At 41.9% G+C, this 22,209-nt stretch overlaps 1 protein-coding gene across 3 annotated transcripts in view; it reads left to right on the top strand.

Annotated features, from left to right (window-relative positions):
• The window catches only part of PELI1 (pellino E3 ubiquitin protein ligase 1), a 44,026-nt gene that overhangs the window by 8,826 nt on the left and 12,991 nt on the right, over positions 1-22,209 (top strand). Inside the window, exon 2 of one of the 3 annotated variants that reach the window (XM_042821461.1) lies at positions 2,489-2,653. The exons of 1 other annotated variant lie outside the window; for it this stretch is intronic. In XM_042821461.1, the coding sequence (XP_042677395.1) occupies positions 2,599-2,653 (55 nt within the window). In that variant the 5' untranslated portion in view covers positions 2,489-2,598. Of the gene's footprint in view, positions 1-2,488; positions 2,654-16,115; positions 16,273-22,209 lie in introns of those variants that run through there. One more of the 3 variants, XM_042821479.1, reaches the window with a different exon arrangement.

Genomic DNA, 22,209 nt, shown 5'->3' with positions numbered 1-22,209 from the left:
CCTCTGGGAATTTGTGGGAGGATCTTGCCAGTGTTTATTTGCCTGTCTAGGGACTACTGATGTGAGTGAGTGCCGTGGATCAGGCATCTCTGCAGAGGCCAAACTCTCCATCTATGGGAGCTAAATCAGCACACTGAAATGTTTTTGAGCTCCTGACTTTAGCAGTGACAGGCACGCTGTGAGCAAGAATAACGTTATAAGCAAAGTCCTTCAGCTGTTCTTCAAGGAACTTGAATTTGGTAAAAATCTGAGGTGAGAAAGGACTTACTGTCAGCTAACCTTAGTCCACACAGTACCAAAAATTGTGGGTTTCTATTTCGCAGTGCTCCTATGCTGTACAGATCCAAGCCTGTAAGATGTCAGACTCTGAAGAGACAAAAGAAATGAGGTAAGGGAGAGAAACAGAGCAAGTAGAAGCTGTGGTAGTAGACAAGGAGAGGAAGGAAATAACTGGGAGAAGGAATGGGGCACGGTGCAAAACAGCCAACCAGCATGGCTTGGTTTGTTCATAGTACCACAGTCATCAGGTCTGCTGATTCCTGCCTGACAGCTGTGTCTGTTGGCTTCATATTTTGGCTGTTCATCTTTTATTTTCAACCCTCAGGGCCAAGTAGCTGCGCATAAGCATGGCTTCTGGCCAGGTGGCTCATCGCCCTCAGAGCAAAGCAGGATTCCCTTCTATTATGCTGATGTGGAAGAGCGTGGCACTCAACAGAGCCTGGTGTTTCCCCCTCCCCCTCTTATAGTTTTCCTGTGCCTCTTATTATTAAATGCTGATCTGTTCTGGTTTGCAACTGCACCCTCTGTTAGTGCTGCTAGAGCAGAGTTCGCTTAGTTCTTCAAAGATGCCTGAAACTGGGAAGAGAGGGAGGGGTCTCTTGTTGCAGAGGGATTTGAAATCCCAAGCAGTTCTGTGTTCCTCATTAATACTTGACATATGTGGGAATTACTCGTTAGTCCTCCTGGCACCCAGTGGTTTTTGTTAGGCCTGACTTCTTTGCCTAGTTTCAGTTGTTTGGTGTTCACACACAGCTTGTAGTTCAGTGCCTGCTCCCAGATAGGAGTGTAGCAAAGACAAACTGAAAAGTTGTCCTATAGAAAGAAAGTACAAGGCATGACTAAACAGTCAAAGCACAAAAAATGACTAAGGACAGAATCAAAAAGCTGTTGCAAACCTGCTTTTGTATCCAAGACGAAATTGAAAGTTTTTAGTTTATTGCAGTTACTGTGCTTATTTTCAAACTAATTTTCAAATGTTCTTTGTATAAAGAGAGTATTTTGTGTGTTGGTTTTTTGTTGTACCAAGTCATCTTTTTGCTAGCTTTTGTTACACAAAGGAGCAAAACAATGTAAATAAAAGGGTGCGTGTAAAGAAAACAAGAATCAACTTCAAGGTGAAGAATAGGAGTGGCTATGTTTCCTTGCTTTTTCAAGATTAAACATAGCTTTTAAATGCTTCTGAAGAACAAACTGCTTCCTGTCGTCTCATTATTAAGTAGTGCATTCATTTAAAAAAACCCAGGCACTAATTTTGTTCTTTTTTGGAAATGAAAGTACGGTCAGCTACATAGAGATCTCTATTCCTGTCTGTTTACAGACACGTACGTGAAATGCAGTGAATCCAATTGAGGAATAATAGGTCTGGGCTTCAATCTGTGAACACCATAACGTGGCTGTGCGAAAATGTTGCCTAAATGCAAGGCAATGTACTTTATGCTGTCTTGAAATTGATTAACCACAGGTTGAAATCGTGCTGTATGTCAGCTGTAACCTGGTGCAGGCATTCCTACAGAATAGGTGAGGAGGATAGGTGGTAAATAATAGTTCTGTGATGCAGTGCTCCTGTCCTTGCACACAGGGCTTGTATCTCTGTACTAGTGACCAGGTTCCCAATGAGTAGGAGCAGTTTGGGAAAGAATCTTGGGAGATCATCTAGTCCAGCCCCTTCTGCTCCCCCCGCTCAAAGCAGTTTGAAGTTGAAGCCAGCACTTTAATCTTTTCATTTTGAATAGTCTTCGACAGCATACAAACAGCATACATTGTCCACTGGCATTACTACCAATCTCCTGTCAATATATAACTTAGAATTACTCAGTATCACTCCAGAATTTTGTGCTTTTTTTTTTTTTTTTTTTTTTTTCTGGTAAGTCTTGAGCATGCTTGAACAGACTGGTATCTGAATTCACTGAAAAATTTTGGACAACTGAATGTTTGAGCTGCTGCGCGCTAGGAATATCGATTGGGTGTAACATATGCCATGTTCAAAGAAATGCTATGAACAGAAGAATTCCTTTCCTCAAAATGTCTATTTGTTCAGACATTGAGCCAACCAATAAGTCTCTGCGTACCCATTCTTCTTTACAGTGGCTGGAGCAACAGATTTCCTGGCTCTGCCTCCTCCAGCCGACTGTTCTCAAATGGTGATGCTGTTTGGTGCTAATGTGGATGGGGCTTAACCATATGGTCTCGCTCTCACTTTCTCTCGCAGTGTTGAAAAATCTTGTCCTGTCTACACTAGCAGCTAACTGATCTGCACCCATTGTTGACAGCCACCATCATCAACAGGTCATTTTCCCTCTGCGAGCCTGGCTTTTGGTTATGTATCGTAAATCCAAGTGGAAGTGCGGTTACGATCTTGCGGTTCTTGGACACGGTGAGTTTACATCTGTACAGTTGCCATAAGAGAGCAAACGTTTCTTCTTGCATCTGAACTTCCATACATGAAAATCTTGAAGAGAAAGGTAACTACAGCTAACTATCATCTACATTCCCTGAAGATGTCCCTTTTATTTAGCTCTTCAGATTTTAGGGTTACTTGCTAGAAGTGCAAGTGTAGAACATTACAAACTATTAGTGCTGTCTTGCTGTTACTGACCATAACTATATTTGTTCCCTAAACGCTGCCTTTTTAAACTGGGTGGAGAAGAAGTGCCTTAAGTTATTTATGACTGTCTCCTTACACTGACTGCCCCAGCTTTTATAAAACTGCTGACAAGAGATCTGACTGTTAAGCTCTACCAAGCCATATTCCCTCATTCCCTAACATTGAATTTCTACTGAAGACTGTTTCCAGGGGCTCTGAGTTGGTATAATATCACAGTGCCTGCTGGCTTGCTTCTCCCTCTTGTCTCCCTGGCCTGTTTGCATGCAGCCCCACTCCTGGGCTCTGAGATGTGCAGCCCTGCATGCTTCTTTGCTCTGGATCTGCTGACCACAACCTTCTAGCAAGGAGGAGACATTTCTCACCAACCTCTTGGAAGACTCCTGTGATCAAATTCCTTTCTCAGAGGTTCCGGGAGCTGAATGTTGAGCTTTGTCATTAGTCTGACAGTATGCCCTTTTGATGTGGTAGACCTAAAATGTTTGTTTTGCTTTTAGTAGCTCTGTCACTGTATGTATGTGGCTCATTCTTTTTTTTTTTCACTCTCTTGTCTTTTGGATGACTGCTGCCACCTTGTTTGCACAAAAGCGATAGAGGAGGTGTTACGAGAACATCATCTTTTGCTTGCTTAGACCAGCTTTGATAGCAAAACTAAGTCTAGTGAAAGTGAGAATGCAAGCTCAAATCCAATGGGTGTGATTAATAACAAGACGACTTGGCGTATGACTTTGAAAATGTTTACAGTTTTACCTTACATGTTGGGGGATCAGAGCCGGTAGGCATGAGATGGTAATCATAATGATGTTTTTCACGATCAAAGGTATCATGACGTCAGTGGCTGCTATTTTTATGTAAACTGCCTAATTCCTGAAGCTGGTTGTGAGCAGTCAGTATAGGTGGTGAACAAGCTGGAACACTTTAAGTGTAGAAAACTCAATGTCATGACTTTTTTCAAATGGGTTGGACTTGATTAATGCTGTGTTGCACTTCCAGTTTCAGATCAGCTGTAGATTCCACCATGCCTCTGTTTTCTGTCAAGTTTCTCTTCCAAGGAAACTTTTATTTCACAATACTTGACAGTGCTGCTGTATTTGAAAGTGGAGCTTGTCAGATAATACGGTGTGATCTAGAGCTTTAAAAGCACTGTAGCTAGTGGAACTTTGTTTTATCAGTTCAAAAGCTTCATCTATTAGTAAAGGAATAGTCTCTAACAAGACAGAATGGGTCAGAGAACATGCATAGTGCCTATAAGCCAGTGTACTTGCAACAAACTTAGCAAGACTCTGCTTCCATAAGAGATGTGGAATACAGTTGTTAGTGAAGCTGAGTGCTGGAGAATCTCAAAGGTTCCTGGCTTCTGAGTGCTTCATCTCTTCAGTCAAACAGTGCACGACTGAAGTACTGTAGCTGGCACTGAGAGCTGTCTCTGCTCCGTAGCCGTCCTGAACGTCTGGGGGTTATCCAAAATCAGAGTGGTGAATTAAATTATGTGTTCAGCCCAGATCTGCTCTAGTGCAGTCTTGCTTGGGCAGGCTGATAGTCATCTTGCTTAAGCCGGTTAATTCAGTTGGCTCCAATGGAGCTGAATACTTACGTGCAATACTTAGTTGCAGGTAATAAATATGACTTGGATATCAGGTTTGGTGAGGTGACCAGGCAGGTGAACAAGAGCAGAAGTAGGAGTCTAATTCCTTTTCCTTGCTAAGTATGCTTTTACTTTTTTTTTTTTTTTTTTTTTTTTTTTTGGCATAATATACTGAGAAACAAAGTCCTGCTGCTCAGTTCAATTGATTGTTTGCAGATGAGCTGCAAACCTCGGTTTTATTTTCGTGAAACATTGTGAAGGCTTAATGTAATAACAAAAAGAGAGAAAGAACTCAGTCTGTTGCTACATTACTGTGCCAGGAAATGGCCTTTCTTCTCTGACCAGTTGTGTAGCTGCTCCAGCCATGGCGTGATGTAGCTGTACTTTTTTAATGGTGGCTTTGTTTAGGTTATCCTTTTAACCAATGGTTTTGGCATGCTTCAAAAAAAAAAAAGCAAGAAAACACTTATCCTTTAGGGGATCTTGCTGCAATATTCTGCTTTGGCTAAACTTAAGGACTGCAAACATTTATACAAATTTAATGGGCAAGTCTTCATGTGTGCCACAGTGAAAGCCATCCGAAGTGTGTTGAGTTTGCAAGTAGTTATTCACAGGGCTGAAGCTTTGCCAAGGGATAGCACCTTCTGTATGTTAGAATAGTTTCAGGTTGTTCTGTGCATTTCTGGCTGGAATGATTCCTACCTGTAGTAGAGGACATGAGTTCTCTACTGCATTTTATTAATCTTTATATTTTTAACTTTTATTCTTGCAAGTAAATATAAATCTGTCAGTCTCGAGCATATATGGGCAAAGTCATATAGCTTTGGGGATGCAGTTTGCAGCCTTTTTTATCCAGTTTTTCTACTCTACAGGTAGACTTCTATGTAAGTATTTGTTTCTCATTTGTAATATGAGATAGGCACTTAGTTTCATTTTAAATGTGATAACAATGGTACAGCTATATACATGATGTCTCTAAGCTCTTTCTCACTGCTATTAAAGCAAAATTTCAAGATGAAAGTGTAGAGTTGCAGATTGGTTTTAGGACAAAGACTTACTTGAATATAGAATTTTCCTCTATTTACCCCTTTCTATTGGCTTTTTTTTTTTTTTTTTAACAATTAAAATGAAATTTCTCCCTTACAAACAGGAAAAAAAGACTTGAACAGGGCTGCAAATAAATAAACTAATGATTGGAGCTGATACGTTGGTTTTGTAGTATTCCTTAGGATGGGTATTATTTCCATGTTGGTGCCCTGCTGATCTGGCATCTTTTTGTCCCAGCAGTGCTGTGTACAGGCAAGAACTGCACAGTATGAACAAGGCTATAGGAGGGTTAACCTGTGACAGCACTGTATTTATTTGTGTAGTTTAGACTTTGTGCCTGGGACACGTAATTCACACGCTTCCTTCAGTAAAATGCTGAAGGTGCAGAATGACTTCAGACTTTCAACTACAACAGTGACTGTGATGCCAGAGAAAGTCATCTTTGCTTTGTTTAGAGAAGATATGTTACTTTTACAACTGGCTTTAAGGTTGCCAAAGCCTGCTAAGTCTGAGTAGTGACTTCCTAATGTGTGTGATGTGGCTGCTGTGGCTGTCTGTACCTCTGCCTTACAGCATTCTGCTTCTCTGTGCATGGCTGACACGGCATCCCCTAAGTAGCAGAGTAACTAATAAAGCTTGCAAACTGTGAGCAGGACTTCTGCAAACCTTTATGAGTGCACGTGACTGAAGCACTGATGTGCTCCATGTGAACAGCTGTTAGAGATTTGAAGAGAAATTCATGAACAATGTCAGTCCTGAGGGGGCTGGTCTGTCCTGAAGAACTTGCAAAGAGTTATTTCTGAAGAGCCAGATTTCTGGCAATTAAGCAGTCTGTACTTAAACAGCTGGCTATTAAAAGACAAGTGAAATAGCTCTTCCATACTAAAAAAGGCTAATGCTTCAAAAGCAGGACTTAACGTTTCTTTGGTATACTTGAGGACAGATGCCCAAGCAATAACGTATCAGATGCTGATATGAATTTCTGAGGTGCACACAGGGTCAAAGTTGAGTCTTCTTCCTTCCTGAACCTTGAGAAACAGCTTGAGAGAAGTCTGTAGTATATTAACAAATCATTTTGGTTCATAAATGACTGGTTGCTGTAAGCCATATGAAATTGTTTCCAAACTCTGTAAAGTACTGCTGTGTCAACTGTTACCAGTTATAAATGACCTGGTCAGATTTCTGCCAAAACTGCAGCTCGTTGTGGCTCTTTTTGGTGCATTTGCTCTGCAGTTTTGCCTGAATGCAAAGGCTTTTCTGTGAGAGAGAGCGAGTAATCCTGCACTGCTTACAGTCCTCCTCTCAAAGCATGCATGTATCTTGTAAAACCAAAGCCATTGCTAGAAGTGAATTTGCCAATGTAAGGTATTTTGCATTTGTCTCTGTGTGTCTGAGTAATGCACGAAAAGGTAAAGAGATGTGAGTTTTCTTTCATGGATGATCTTATTCAGACCTGTAGCCTAATCTGTAACTGCTCAACTGCAACTGGTGTGAGGCTTCTTTAGGCAAATCTGAAGTATCCAGAGTGTTAGCTAGGATGCAGCTTTAACATGCATTTCTTGTGGTGGTGGGGTTTGGTTGTTTTTTGTTTTTTTTTCCAGAAGACTTTCTTGAGTTGTGTTGCTTGAAAACATTTTGTGGGAGATAGGTAAACCTGCATTGGATGATGAGAAATATACCGAGCTTGTGTCCCCAGATCTCAGTTCCACAAATATTTCCAGTTTCTAGGCCATTTGTTGTATGTTTGCTTTCAGACAGAATTCCACTGTCTTCAGGTGATCAAAGAAGAACTTGTTTGTCTTCAGGAGCGCCTTCCTCACTGGTAGAATTAAGAAGAGTCAAATTGCTGTCTCGCTAATGTAATTTCATCAGAGTGAGTGATGTGACTGGCCATCCTGCTAAATGCAAGGGCAGGCCACGAGGCTGCCTGCTGAATAGTTAGATGCTGTGTAGCTATGAGTGCACGCTGACTGCTGCTGGGAAGCGTTCTGGGTGCTTCTGAAAAACAGGTCCTGTGTGCCCCAAACACTTGAAAATATTTTGCCCTTTGAGGACTTACTGGTGAGTGTGCTAACTCAAAAGAAAGCACTTGCCTTATTCAGCTGGATAGTCTCTTTTATTTGAAGGTCACGTTTTTCTTTGTAGATAGCCAGTTGTAAACTTGAGTTATAGTTGGAAGTTTCAAGGTACCTTCACATTCAAGTGTTAAACACAACTAAGAGCTATACTGTCAGGTCAGAGTCGCTCAAGTATTTGTAGAAGTATGATTTCTACTCTTAATCTCTTTGGTTTAGTCATTGTTTGGCTGCTTTTTTTTTTTTTTTTTTTTTTTTTTTTGTGAGTATGCACAGTAGTACCAGAAGTTCGATCTGAGAAGACTATCCATAATACTTCAGTGGTTGTGTTTTTGAGGCCATAGTTATTCCCACCATACCAGCGTTGCTGTAATAGCATTTTCTTTCTTTCTTGTTGAAATTTCAGGAAAAAGCTTGAAGGTTTTGTTCCTCTCTGTGCTCTGTCCCTCTGCAAAGTTGTGCTTGAGTTGTTGCTGCACGGAGAGTGGTGGAAAAGAATCAAGAGCACCTACCAGCTCTTGCTTTGTACATGTGGACAGTACTCTGGATTCCTATATCAACTTAAGGGTAAAATTTAGGGAGGGAATCCCTAGCACTGACTTCTTACCAGTACTGGAGAATGACCTGTGTACTGCTGTTGGTGCCCCTGTAGAGGTGAACGAATGGCTGTTGCATCCTCTCAAGTGCAACTGCCTATTTTTATAAGTAGCAAACCTCTTAGCCAAATTGGATTAGAAGTGTAGGAAGTAAAGTATTGCTCCTCCTTAAATATAGGTAAGGAGGAAAAAAATGTATTATCAAATAGCATGAGGTTTTTTTTTTTTTCCTCTGAGCCATTACGAAGTGGGAACTGGTAAGTGATCCAAAGAAACATGAGGAGGTGGAGAAACTGGAAATGTGGTCTGTTTGCACTGCTGGCTGTAGAAGGATAGTAACATGAAAAGAAGTTCATAAAATTAGTTTTGTGCTTACGTAAAGCTACAGGTATTAGCATAGAAGCTTTCTAACCTTATTTGTCGAGATACAGCTTTTAATGTATTTAGAAACACTGAAATAGAGCTTTATTAGGAACTTATATGCGTGAAGAAACCAATTCTTTTCTCTCAGATCCTTGCTTAATGTATCCTTTCTTCTGCACCTGATCTTATATGACCTGATTTAAAATATTCCTAGAAAGACATACTTGAATGTCAGAAATATGGGAAACTGCAGCCCAACCAGCCGTTTAACTCGTGTGTGGGGCTGCAGATTGTGCTGTCAGGCCACTGTGGAACATTGATGCTGGGCTTGCAGGGGGTAGGCAGACCTCTGACATCCATCCAGAGGTATGTAGGTCACACGCTTTTATATGTAAATGCTGGAGGTGATATGTTTAGGAAGAGATGTGTTTTGTACCTTACATGAAGGCTGTTTGAAGCTTGAAGAGAAGGAGGAATAGAGTAAGATGGTACATTAATTAGCTGTAAGTTACCAAATATTCATGCGTGAACTACAAACTTGGAATGTTCTTGTGCAAGAATGGAGATTATCCAACATGTCTGTTTGTTGTTTGTTTTACTGGAACAACAAATGAACTTACAGTTGAAACGGTGAGTGTCAGGAGTGTAATAACAGGGTGATGAGAAATTAAGAATAAAGCAGAGGGAAACTGTTGGAAGAACTTGACTTTCATACTTCACAGCTTCTCAAAGTGAAAAATTATATGCCTTGTTTTAAGATAGTCATTTGTGTAATGTGGGAGTTGAATAGAAACTGTACTGAATAGTTTTTAAACTCTGTCCATCCTAAGATTGGCTGGAAAGTGGGTTTGGAGAGTCAACATCTCATAGCTGAATTTCTATAACTGAATACTTTTATCTTTTTTTGGTCTACATGAAATGTTTTTTTCATGCTAAAAGTGAAGCAAAGATGTGTGAACGCTTCTAGCAACACGCTCTCTGAACTTTCTCTGAAGAAGTCTCTGATCAAACAATCTCACTTGGTGGGAATGAAAACTTTCAGGTATTGCAGGTTCAACTAGTCCTGCTAGCAGGTACCTTTAAGTTTTGCAAGCAGGAAAAATACATCGTGGAAATGAATTTGAATTGGAACGCTGTTTCTTAATCTAGAGAAACTAATACTTGAAGCTCAGTGAATCTAAGTTCTGCCCTTCAAAGAACTCAGAACTACTACAAAGTTCTTTGAGGAAGTACTCGTCCATACCCAATGTTAATTGAATTTGCAGATATGGCATTTAATTTGCAAGGTTTTCAACATCCAGAAACGTTCCTGGAGAATTAAAAAACCAAACAAAAAAACAAAGACCCCTCGAGGTTACTTTCTTGGATAGAAGCCCAGTGCAACTGCATCTGTATGCTTCTGACTTAGCAAACTGCTTACATGACCTTTTGGGAAAGTAATGTTCTCTTCAGTATGAACTTTTCTGCCTTGGATTTTGGGAATCCAGCACTTCAGGTATTTCAGACCGTTCTTGAGAGGCCAGGTGAAGGCCAGTCTCAAGAGCAGGTCAAATCCAAAATGTCTTAATTGAGCAATGAATGCTGTGAATAAAGTTCTGTGATGCCGGTGCTTGCACAGTTGCATGGAACACACTTTTCTTGAAGTGACTGTAAAACACAGGATGTTGTGGCTATTATCCTTTCAAATGCATAATTAGCCCACACAATCTTTGGTGTGTCTACAGTGAGCTCTCTGCAGTAGTTCTTGCTAAACATTTTGCTTCAGGCAAATGGTGAAACAAACTGGCATAGGAAGGCTGTCAACAAAGATGAAGCTCCAGATTGGTTTGGAAGTCATCTTTCATCTGCAGTTCTCTGCCATTCAATATGTTTTTCCTATTTCCCAAGGGAAGGCATGTCTTGAGGGGCCATTTCATGCTTAAAGCTCACAGTCTCTTGCTGTAATAACTTGACATCGGGGAAATGAGCTTCTGCTCTGAGCAGGAGGTTGGACTAAATGGCATCCTGAGGTCCTGGATTATTCCGTGATTCTGTTCCTCGTAAGAAAGAGATAGACTCAACCTTTTGGGAACATATGGGCATTGTTCTGATTTTTGGTGCATAGTGAAGAAGGGGAAAGGTGACAAACCTGTAATACCAGATAGCTTATTTGAGGGAGACCTGAATTTAAAATCTCTTAGGATTCTGTTGTTTTGAACCTCAGACAGAAAATATTTTTAATATCATTGGAGACTTTTGGAGTTAGCTTTTGTTTTTATATTTTACATCATGTCATTCCATCTAGAATCAGCTTAGAATTAGAACTAGGATTAATTCTTGACTGACTGTTCTGTCAGTAGTCCTGCAACCTGCAGGTGTTTCTTTAGTGCTGCTGGAGGTTCCTTCAGCTTACAGTAAGAGTAACTGAAATACGTTGGTCAGTCCAACGGTGAAATCAGTCCAATGGTGAGTAATCTAGAAGCACTCTTTTTGGTGGGGTCTCTCCCCAGCAGGAATTTGGAAGTACTGAACAGATAGAGTGCCAAAGGGCCACGTGTGCCTGCTAAAACAGAAACCAGCCTTGAGAGAGAGGGCCAGTTATGCTTCTGCTCTGCAAGATGGAATATGCATTGATGGTAACGTGCTGTACTTAAATCAACGAAGGGCTTTCCTGGTTCACCTCAGGAGGAGGCACACAAATTTCTATGAGTGGAACAGGACTTCGTTAGAGGTGCATGCTATGCTCATCCAATAGCTAAGGATGACTCAAGCCATGGGAAATGCTTCTTGCAGTGTGATTTATAGCTTCTGTGACTAGGTTCTTGCAGCTTCAGCAATGGATTGCTCCACAGTTGCCTAAGACACACCATGGCTGTTGGATGACCACCGTTGTAGATACGGCAGATCTTTTTGGAAGGAGAGTTTAACTCAAGATTCTATTTGGGGCTCTTTTACTTGCTGTCCTGCAAATCTAATTATCCTCTCCTGACCCCTTCCAGAAGTGGTCAATATGGTTCATAAAGCTGCACCATCTACCCTTCACGTTAAAACAGCATGAGATAGAGCAAAGCGTTCTCTGAACACTCTAACAATGGACCTTTGTTTGCTTGGCCCTTGAAAGAATTTTCTTCTTGCCATTAGGCACCACTCAGTAGTGCAGGGAATTAGGTCATTTCCTTCCCTCCTCCTCTTCCTGCAGATTACTCGATTAACGTTTCTATTGTATACTCTTAATTAGCATGTTCTTGGCTTCGGGCTGCTTTCACCCCTTAATCTCCTTAAAACACTGTAGTATGACTTTATTAACTATATAACATGGGAATTCCTTGCGCAGAGATTACGCATGGTGTAACGCAATGAAAGATTAATGGGACTGGTAAGCCAGTAATCTTCCATCCTTTCTTTCTACCCTGTATACCCGTAATGGAGCCAATGCTTTCCAGTGCATGGGAATTGTCTTTTTTGGAGTATCATCAGCTCTGATCATAGCTCAGTCTCTGACTCCATGGGAAACAGAGGTAAGGTGGTGGATAGTGCATGTTTGGCATTGTGTTGAATGTATTTCCCCTTGGGGCTGCTACAGACCTTGTTCTTCCAAGTTTTTGCTCTTACTGTTTCCTGTAGTCCCTTTTTCCTCGTTATCTTATGTGCAATGATTTTGAGCATTTATCCTCTGTTGGGCTTTAGTTTCACTCCCTGTCTATTTACTTAAATAAAATTATCGACAGTCATGTGTTTAAAATGTCTTTTTTGAAGCATTAGGATCAGGTGAACTCTGAGATGAGACATTTTCTACTCTGCTTTCTCAGCTGTCCACATGTTAGTGGACATAGGATTGCCCTTTATCTGTGTCTGCAAGTCTGTCTTTTTTAACGTACAGGTAGAAGTACATTCCTCTTAAAAGCTCATTTTGAATGTCATGTGGAATCACGTAATCATATCAAACTGTACAGCATCTGCTTGTGAGTCAGATAGAAGAACATGACGATTACAGCCCTTTTTCTTTAACGACTTCAAGAAAAGAACCTCCCCTGCATTTAAGCATCACTTCATGAAATTAGCAATGATATCTTGGGCTGCAGATTTCATTGTTTTGATCTAGCATGGTTGGCAGCATGTCTTTTTTGGGGGAAGTCAGAGCGTGCCTGGTGAGAGCACACAAGGCATTTGCTTCCAGTCCCTGAAGCAGAGCATAGTTCTTATTGAAGTAGAAGTCATTAGACCTTCTCTTAATAGGAGTCAAGAACAGAGGAGAGAAGAGCATGGCTAATGAATAAACACAGGCAAGGAAATGGTATTTTAGAACTCAGGGTGAGGTTTTTGTCTAGCCACTTAAGTGTGCTGGAGTAAAATAAACCCAGATAGCCCCCTGCTTTAAGTTAGAGCACAATGAGCTGTGAAAAGGGAATTGTGAAGCGTATGGCTGCTAGAAGACTATCCTCAGGAATAGGTCATAGATAACGGGGGGTAGGTGGGATGTAGGGATGTTAATGGGGATTGTTACCTGTGGGAGGCTGGGTTGACCAAGTAGAAGATACATCCAAACCTGCAGTTGCTCATTCTCCAACTTTTATGGCTGCAGCATGAGGTAATCCACAGGTTTATTAACCTGGGCTCTGTTAAATGAAGAAAGAAAATAAAGCTCTTGGAAGCCAATTAATATTAAGTTCTGCTTTTCAGACTGAACTCTTTTGAAACAGTGCTACTCAAGCCTTGTGACCTTTGTGAGAAAAGTAATCCAATCTAGAAATGTTTGTGTCAATGTAACTGATCACTGCAGTTAAATGAATGCGCTGCTACAGAGCACCTTTTGTATCTTTTGTTGCCATGGCTGTATGTGTAGTGATGCCAATGCAGTTATGATGTTTTAGGGATTGCTTGTTTGTTTTTTGAACAGCCATCATTAATATTAAAGCTCTTAGCCTTATGCGGGCCAGGGCAAAGTGTAAAATACTTGAAGATGATTGGGATTAGACAGCTCTTCCACCATAATGCAAGGTGCCATTTGAAGGCTTTACTTCATTTCTTATCACTGGAAAAGCTAGGCTTGTGCACCACAAGAGTGAGAGCACTGATTTTGGCAGCGGAATGGGAGAGGGACCAAGTTTGAACCTCAGGATGTGGCTCAATGGGTCGCTGCCTTTACTGATGAGATTCACTTGGAGGGTTCTGATCTTGTCACTGGCATTGGTGCAGCTTGTTTATAGAGTTAACTCACAAATGGATTTAAGAAATAATTTGAGTTAAGGTAGTTGGAGTCTGTGTTGATTTTTTTTTTTTTTTTTTTTTTTTTTTTTTTTAATTGCTTTATCAGTTTGGTAATCTGATAGCCGTGATAATGGCCATGCCATCTGAGAGCAGTATTGAGCAGCATGTGCTCTTTGGTGGCCAGAAGCCGAGAGCAAAGTGGGAATGATAGAATTTGCACATTGGTGCTTCTTCAAAGTGCTCCTGTGTGCTTGGTGATTATGACTCAGTCACTTCTGCTGTGCTTAGTAATCCATGATGGGGTGGGAGGGAGCCATCGTTGAGCCTCCAAACAGCTTTATTATCTAGAATATCTCTGTGGCAGGGAGTTCTGAAGTTTAGTTTTTCAAGTGACAAGATCACGTACCAGCACAGCCTTACAGTATTACTTTGAGGAAGGTTAGCTGTGGAGTACAGGTGGAGGAGAGAGGAAAAAATCCTAAGCGCTGACCTCATTCTCAGCAGTGAAGCTTGCATATATGGAGTTGCAACTTGTGCTGCATTACAGCATTATGAACCAAAAGGTAGTTTGGCAGTGCTTAGCTCTGGGTGCTCCCATCTAATGCACCTCCCCATCATGCCTTCAGTTCTGCTGCTACAGCTGTTTGCACAGCCGTGCTGTGAGCTGAATTGGGAAACAGATCCAGCTGAAAAACAATAAAGCGGGTAAAGGAACTTTTGAAAATGCAGACAGCTTTGCAGTGAAGCAGATCAAGTAAACCAATCCATGAAGCTGTGCTTGCAAAATTGCAGTGGTGAGCTGTGCTATTGGAAAAAGCAGCAGAAATATCATCAACAAACTTGTTTGAAAAACAGACAAAATCCACCAACTCTTTTAAACAAAGATATCAGCAGCCTGGGGGGCCTGATGGATGAAAAACTTAACATGAACCAGCAGTGTGCTCTTGCAGCTTGGAAAGAAAGCAAATGGAATCCTGGGCTCCATCAGAAGGGGGTGGCCAGCAGGGACAGGGAGGCGATTGTCCCTCCCTACTCTGCTCTTGTGAGGCCTCATCTGCAGTGCTGTATCCAGGTCTGGAGCCCCCCGTACAAGAAAGACAGGGAACTGTTGGAGAGGGTGCAGAAAAGAGCCACAGAGATGATCAGGGGACTGGAGCACCTCCCCTACGAAGACAGGCTGAGGGAGCTGGGCTTGTTTAGCCTGGGGAAGAGAAGGCTACAGGGTGACCTCATTGCAGCCTTTCAGTACCTGAAGGGAGCCTACAAACAGGAGGGGAATCAACTCTTTGAAAGGGTAAATAACTGCAAGACAAGGGGAAATGGTTTGAAGTTGAGGGAGGGAAGATTTAGGTTGGATGTCAGGGGGAAGTTCTTTACGGAGAGATTGGTAAGGTGCTGGAGCAGCTGCCCGGAGGGGCTGTGGATGCCCCATCCCTGGAGGTGTTGGATGGGGCCCTGAGCTGCCTGGTCTAGTATTAAATGGGGCGGTTGGTGGCCCTGTATGTGGCAGGGGGGTTGTAGATTGGTGATCCTTGAGGTCCCTTCCTGTCCTGCCCAATGTGGTGATTCTGTAGCACAGACAGATTTGGTTACGCCAGTCGTCAGCCTGAGTACACCTCATTTGAGCCAGGGTAACTGTGTAACTGCTTAGTTCATCACAACTACATTGTAAAACGATGTAAATGTTTAACTGCTGTGCTCAATATTACAGCAGAGGAAGGTTGGCCTGATCAGTTCTGTGAGGTGGTGACTTGGAAGCTGTTGTAACTCAGTCACCATTTTACGCTTCAGGCATTTAAATGATCCAACCCACTGGCTTGCTGCAGTGATTTCAGAACCTGATCTGGTGCATGCAGATTTACCTTTCTGGATGTGCGTCCTGTAGGAACGAGCTGTTGCAGCAGCATTGGCCAGATGAGTCCAATATCCAAAAGCAGCTGTGTGCAGGTATGTTGTGCATCCAGGACTCCAGTAGCTAAAACCAGGCTGGCAATACCTGAAGACTTTCTTCTGTTTTAATTCTTAGTGTATTAAGAAATTGCTTTGTGTAGGAGGTGAGAAAAGCTAGCTGGGCTAATAAGTGATGATTTAAATGAAAAAGAAAGGTATAGCATGCACGGGTACAGTTATGTAAGAGGAGCTGAGAAGGAAATAGAACAGTGATTCTCAGAGAGCCTAAACTGAAGAACTGCTGGGGAACTGGGCTGCAGGATAGCTTTCAACACACCCTCTAGTTCCTTTTTTCCTTTTTGGGGCTGGAGAGTGATGAATTTATGGCATGACAAGCAGGATGCAGGCTGTGACTTCAGCCAATGGTGCGCAGCGCGGTGGTGTTTACCTAGCTGACGTAAGGCAGGGCCAGCCCCTGTTTAGTCAGAATGCTTACCCACTGCCGAAGTAAAAGCACACAGCAGAGGCACTCAGTCTGACAGTTGCTGGGATTTAAGTTGGTGGATTTTGTCTGTCTTTTAAAGAAGATACAAGATTTTTTTTTTCTTCTCCACGGAGTAGAAATCTTGAAAGAACAGAAGAATACTGGTAAGTTCCCTCTGTGCCATCTCTTGTATGTTCTAACGTTGTGTTTCAGTCTTTTGTAATAGCTTCCTCAGTTGCATGGTTCTCCAGAAGGCACCTGAAAGTCAGTTTGGTGATGTGGCTGAGGGGAAATCTGAGAGCAGGCAACATTTGTGGGCTGCTTTCCCACCTCAAATAGGAAGAGATGCTCAAAGTGCTGCTTGTTCAGAAGGAGTCAGTTGCTTCTCATTTGCAGGTGCAGAGCAAGATGCCTATTACGAAATTGTACCAAGGGGGATTTCTCACAGAGCAGTTAAATGTCACTGTTGCCTAAACTGAAAGAGGCTTCAGTGCAATTGTAACTCTGATGTTTGCAAGGTGAAATGATAGGCTGTGTGGAAAAGCTTTAGCGTAATACAAGCATCTGTGTAGCTGCTGTTTTGGTGCACAAACTGCCTCGTCAGGAAGTCAGAAGCTCAGAAAGCAAAACAGTAATGTTCAGGTCTGTGGAGCAAGATGTCATTGTGGTTTTGTGCAAGTACAGGGTTCTCGGCTACTTCAGGTGCACTGTACAGTAGGTGTCCTGTGCTCAACCATCAAAGCATAACAAGCTCCATCTGTTTGTGTAATGGCCCTTTTAAAAATGGAACACCTATATTTTGGTACAAACTCTTAATCTGTATAGGGAAGTTGAATTGCTGCGAGTGTTGAGACTACTTATTTTTGAGGTAATAGTGTGTAATTTGTCTGAGGGCAGTGAGGAGCGGGGATTCTAAGAGATCCTGAGTGCAGAGCTCCATGTCAAACCATTAGACTTCTCCCACTTCATACTGGCACTGTACAAAGTTTTTCATTTCCTGCTTCTACTTTGACCAAGCACTCTGAAGATATAAATAGGCAGTGCCGTGGTTAATGAGCACATAACATTGTTTTATCAGCATGCCTGTTATACTGTTTTATGGCTTGTGTAAATGATTTCATGCTCAGATTTTCAAATAAAAAAACTCCCTTTTTGAAATTATACAGAGTGTGTAGTAACTGTCACAGTGCAAGTGCAACCAATCTGCAAGCTGATCTCTGTAAGTAGCTTGTACAAATAACTTTTGTCTGGTGGCTCAGCCAACACAGCCAGTACATCCTGCAGTTAGTTACTCTAGTGCTCAGAGTATTAAGAAAGGAAAGCTTTCTTAATAGTAACCAGTAAGTTAACACTGAGCTTTTATGCTTTGCCACTGGTTTCTGACAGCTGACTTGGTGCACATGGGTGATAAGGGTGCGTGGAAAGGCACCAATTTCACTGGTAAGGAGCCTTTTCTTGCTAATTAAGGTTATGGATAACATTGCAGTGACATCTTTAAAATAGCCACCCTGTGCTAAAAGACAAATGTTTTCAGCTTCCCACACGCAGTCTGAATTACATCAGCTATAATCTGTAGGAGGATATCATGGTTTCCTCAAGGGAGGATCAGCTGTTACTTTTCGTAACTGAAAAAAATGCTGGATTTTTTTTTTTTTTTTTGAGAATATTTTCAGAATTGATTTTTGTCAAACTGTTAAGTTGGATCATTAGCTGTTACATAACTCCTTCAGTTTTAATATGCCTGACCCCGCTCTGATCCCATCAGTGGCAATTCAGAATAACGGAACTGAAGGTAGCAGAGGTCTGATTGAAATCAGGCCTCTGTACTTAGATTTTCCATCTTCTGAAGAAGAATATGATTTTTGAGCACCATCGTGAAGTACAAGTTTTCATATAGGCACCTATAATAGAAGCCTTGTTCTAAAACGTTTGCCTGAACAAGTGCTTGTACTCTCACTATTGTTTCTGAGCTTCATAAAATTGCTAAGAGCTGCTTTGGTTTGCCTCTGTGATGGAAGCAGCACTTGAGGCAGCACGCTGTATGGCAACCTAACTAAATTGCTGTGTCTTTCACTGGAAAAGGTTGGCTGTAGTCTTGGTGCACAGTGGTAGATATGCTCTTGTGTGTCAAATTAATGCCCTTTTGGAGTTGTCTATAGGCAATATGTTTTTTTTCCCACGTGCTAAGACTCTTGTATGACATGTTTCCAGGATTACCAGTCTACCAACAGCAGATGCTGGTGATAAAAAGATGCTTTCATTCTGTTTAGGAGAATGAAAAATCCCTGCATTGAGACTTCACTGATGTTTTCAAGACAGAGCAGCAGACAGTTGTTTGCACTGTTTTGTGCTTGGTATCCTAAGTGGGAGAGGCTGCTTCCTGGTTTCAGGATTTGGCCTTGTTGTCTTCTCAGTGCTTTTATATCATAAAGTGCTCTTGTGTATATAGTGGATGACTAAGCTTATTCAGAGGTTAGAAAAAGCAGACAATATAGAGTAAGGAAAGGAAGCTATTCAAAAGCAGGTCTGGGCTAAATTTCCATGCTCCTGAGGCTTTTTCTGCACCTTTTTTTAGGTGCTTAAGCATTTCTTTTCCTAGAAAGGAGGGGAAAATTAATGACCCTACTGTAGAAAGGAAAAATAGCACTACTGATCTGAAGTGACAGTGCAACTTGAATACTTAACAGCTGTTTTGCTGTACCTTTCCCATGCATCTGCAGTGCTGTAGAAAGAATCTGACTGATCTAGAAAGTGAAATTTAATTAAACTTGCTGAACCTAAAGTTCCAGGTATGTGTGTGAAGGAAACATGAGCTTGTTTTCAACTGGGAACTGGGCGAAGAGTGGAAACTATAGCTTAGAAACATGAAGCACTCTCCTGTGACTTATGTGCTCTTTTTACTGGAGCGACTGCCTGGGTAAAAAATAAATAAATAGAAGCTTTTAAAAAGAAGTCAGTTGAAGGAGAGTAACTTCACAGTGATGATTTAACCATCTCATACAAGAAAGTGATTTCCCACTCTTTGCCTGCCCTCAGAGCCATCGTGGTACAAGGAACTGATTCCTTGCTGCTCACATAGAAGAGTAGGGGCATTATCAGTATCAGGAAAGTGACACTAATTCCAAAGACAAGAACATCTGTTTCAGAAAACAGGCGGTCACTTTGAAACGTGACGACCTGTGAAGGTACTGATGTTTCAAGACTGAGGCACAAGCCACTCACGCAGAGTGGTTCTATGTGATGATCCAAAATGTGCTGCTACTCCTGTTATTTTGTGTGTAGTGCTGTAAACTACTGCGCTAACAACCGTGTTTCCAAATCCAGCAGCCTCGACTTCATAGAACTTCTAATCAAGCAAGAAGGTGGTCTGCTGGAGATTGCTTCTTTTACATCTCTCCAGTTGCTTCTTGCCTCTCTGTTCTTTTGTGCTTGCAAACGTCTTCATCTTGAGGGACAAGCATTATGCACCAGACCTCTTGTGTCATGGTTACCTTAACTTTGATGTTCCAGTCCTTTAAACGTACAAGTCAGGGTTTATCTTTGAAGGGTTAAGGAGCACTTGTGCTTTAGTTGGCTCTTGACATTGTGCTGGGTTTCCTAAAATGGGGTTCTAGAACTAGAATTAGGTTGGGAGGTTGTGTGCTCCAGTCTCTCTGCTGTCTATATGGGGCAGCCCTAGATCAGGTTATTCAGCAGGGCTGTGTGCTGCTGAGCTTTCAATATTTCCAATTCCTCCAGCAATGGAGATCTTGCAGCTGCTCAGGACTTTTTGTTTTACCCCTAATTGCTCATCATAATTTCCTGTGTTTGCAGCTTATTTGTTGCCTCCTATTTCCATCACTGCATACCTGTGAGAAGAGTTGGGTTATGTTTTATCTGTATTCTCCCTGACTTAAAGCAGAACTGCTGAGTGAAGAGCTGCATATGACAGTTGCAAGGGTTGTAAATGGAGAACTACAAATAGCAAACTGTATAAAAAATGAGTAGCTAAGCTGTCTTGTGCTTTATTTCTGTAAGGAAAAAAAAAAAACCCAAACCCTAGAATATGTAGATACAGAACATAATAATAATATAAAAATGGAAAAATATTCATCTTTTGCATCTGAATCAGCATATTTTTAATTTCCTCATTGACAGAGGACTTTTTATGCAATGTTTTTTTTTAATGCAGTATTTTAGAAAAGGGCTAGTCTGGCACTAGCTACAGTTGCTAACAGCCTATAATGCTGGCTCTGTGTTTAGAAAATGATGGTAATTTATTACAAAGAGACTTTTATTCTAGTATTTTTAGCTCACAGCAGAGTGTTTAATGAATCTCTGCTTGGACTCATTGAATTTATGTTCTCCCTTCCCCCTACCCCGTTTTAACCATTAATATACTAGTATGCTTGCTGCAGTTTTAAAAACCGTTCTTGGTCTACTAAATAGCAAGCTTATTCACAAGGTGCAGTGCCCCAGTGCAAACAGGATTGGAAGGCTTTCTATAGAAGCCAGTACAGACTAATTATAAATGTAGTCTCATGATCAGGAAAGACAGAGGAATGATTGAACACAGCTGGTAAGTTAAAGCTGGTAGTTCAACCAAAATTCATTACATCTCTGGATTCCCCACTGGAAATGGTTTGTTCAGAGAATGTAGATTCTTGTAACTTGCCTCTGTTTTCATTCTGTTTTCATGTGCCCAAAGGCTTAAACCTTGAGGTAGTAAGTGAAGACAAATGTCAGATGATAGAGTGGCTTAGGTTGGAAGGGATCATAAAGATCACCAAGCTCCAGCCCACCAGCTGAGGCAGGTCAAGCTGCCCATGGTCCCATCCAACGTGGCCTCAAACACCTTCAGGGGTCGTGGGGGCATCCACAGCTTCTCTGCATGATATGCCTCACCACATTCTGTGTAGGGAATTTCTTCCGAACATCTAATCTACGTTTCTCCTCTTACTTTAAAGCTGTTCCCCACTTTTCCTATTGCTATCAGACCATGTAACAAATCAGTTTCCCTCCTGCTTATAAGCTCCTTTCAAGTACTTGGAGAATGCAGTGAGGTCTCTCCAGAGCCTCCTCCAGCCTGAATAAGTTCAGCTCCCTCAGCCTGTCTTCTTAGGAGCGGTTCTCCAGCCCTCTGAGCAACTTTGTGGCCCTCCTCTGGTCCTGCTCCCACAACCCTACGTCTTTCCTGTACTCAGGGCCTCAGGCTTGGATGCAGTACTGCAGGTGGGTCCTCACAAGGATGGAGCAGAGGGGGACAGTCCCCTCCCTCCCCTTGCTGCCACCCTCCGTTGATGCAGCCCAGGACGCTGTTGGCCTTCTGATTCTCAAGTTCAGGTTCACACTGCTGTTCATATCCAACTTTTCATTGACCAGGACCTTCAAGTCCTTCTCTGTAGGACTCTTTTCAGTGAGTTCTTTTCCCAGTCTGTATGCATTGCCCCAACCCAAGTACAACACCTTGCAATTGGCCTTGTTGAACATTATTAGGTTCACATGGGCCCACTTCTCAAGTCTGTGGCATCCCTTCCTTCTGTTGTGTCAACTGCACTGCTCAGCTTGGTGTCATCAGCAAACTTGCTGAGGATGCACTCAGTCCTATCGTCTGTCAGTGATAAGGAAGTTAAAGAGTGCCAGTCCCAAGACGGACTGCTGAGGGACTTGTGCCCTGACACCTGGACAAAGAGCTGTTGACCACGACCCTGACATTCCTGGCACAGATCCTGATGTTCAGTTAGACTTGAACTGATGTATGTATGTCTCTAAGTGGCTGAAGGCATGTTAGATTTGCAGTGCTTAGTGAGTCTGAGCCTGTTCGTTATTACATGCTGCAGCAACACATGGCTTGCTAGGTCTGTCTCCAGATTCAAAGACTGGTTTTTGAATGTTACAGGACAGAGGACAATGATAAGGCTTTTCCTTCTATACAAATGTTGTCAGAAGTATGTGGCTTGCTTTCTGCAATAGCAGCCTTTGCCCTGTGTGACTCAAGTGAGTATTTAAGAACAAAAAGGTTGGTAGGAAACTGGGTTTCCGTTCCTAAACCAAATTCAAAGTATGTTTTCAGTTTAGATGTCAACTCTTTCCACTCCCTCAAAACAACTACCCGTAGGATG

Source organism: Centrocercus urophasianus, unplaced genomic scaffold (assembly GCF_019232065.1).
Source record: "Centrocercus urophasianus isolate 14NV4802_14NV808 unplaced genomic scaffold, USGS_Curo_1.0 seq_10, whole genome shotgun sequence".
Taxonomy (NCBI): domain Eukaryota; kingdom Metazoa; phylum Chordata; class Aves; order Galliformes; family Phasianidae; genus Centrocercus; species Centrocercus urophasianus.
This window is presented reverse-complemented; position numbering and strand designations above follow the sequence as displayed.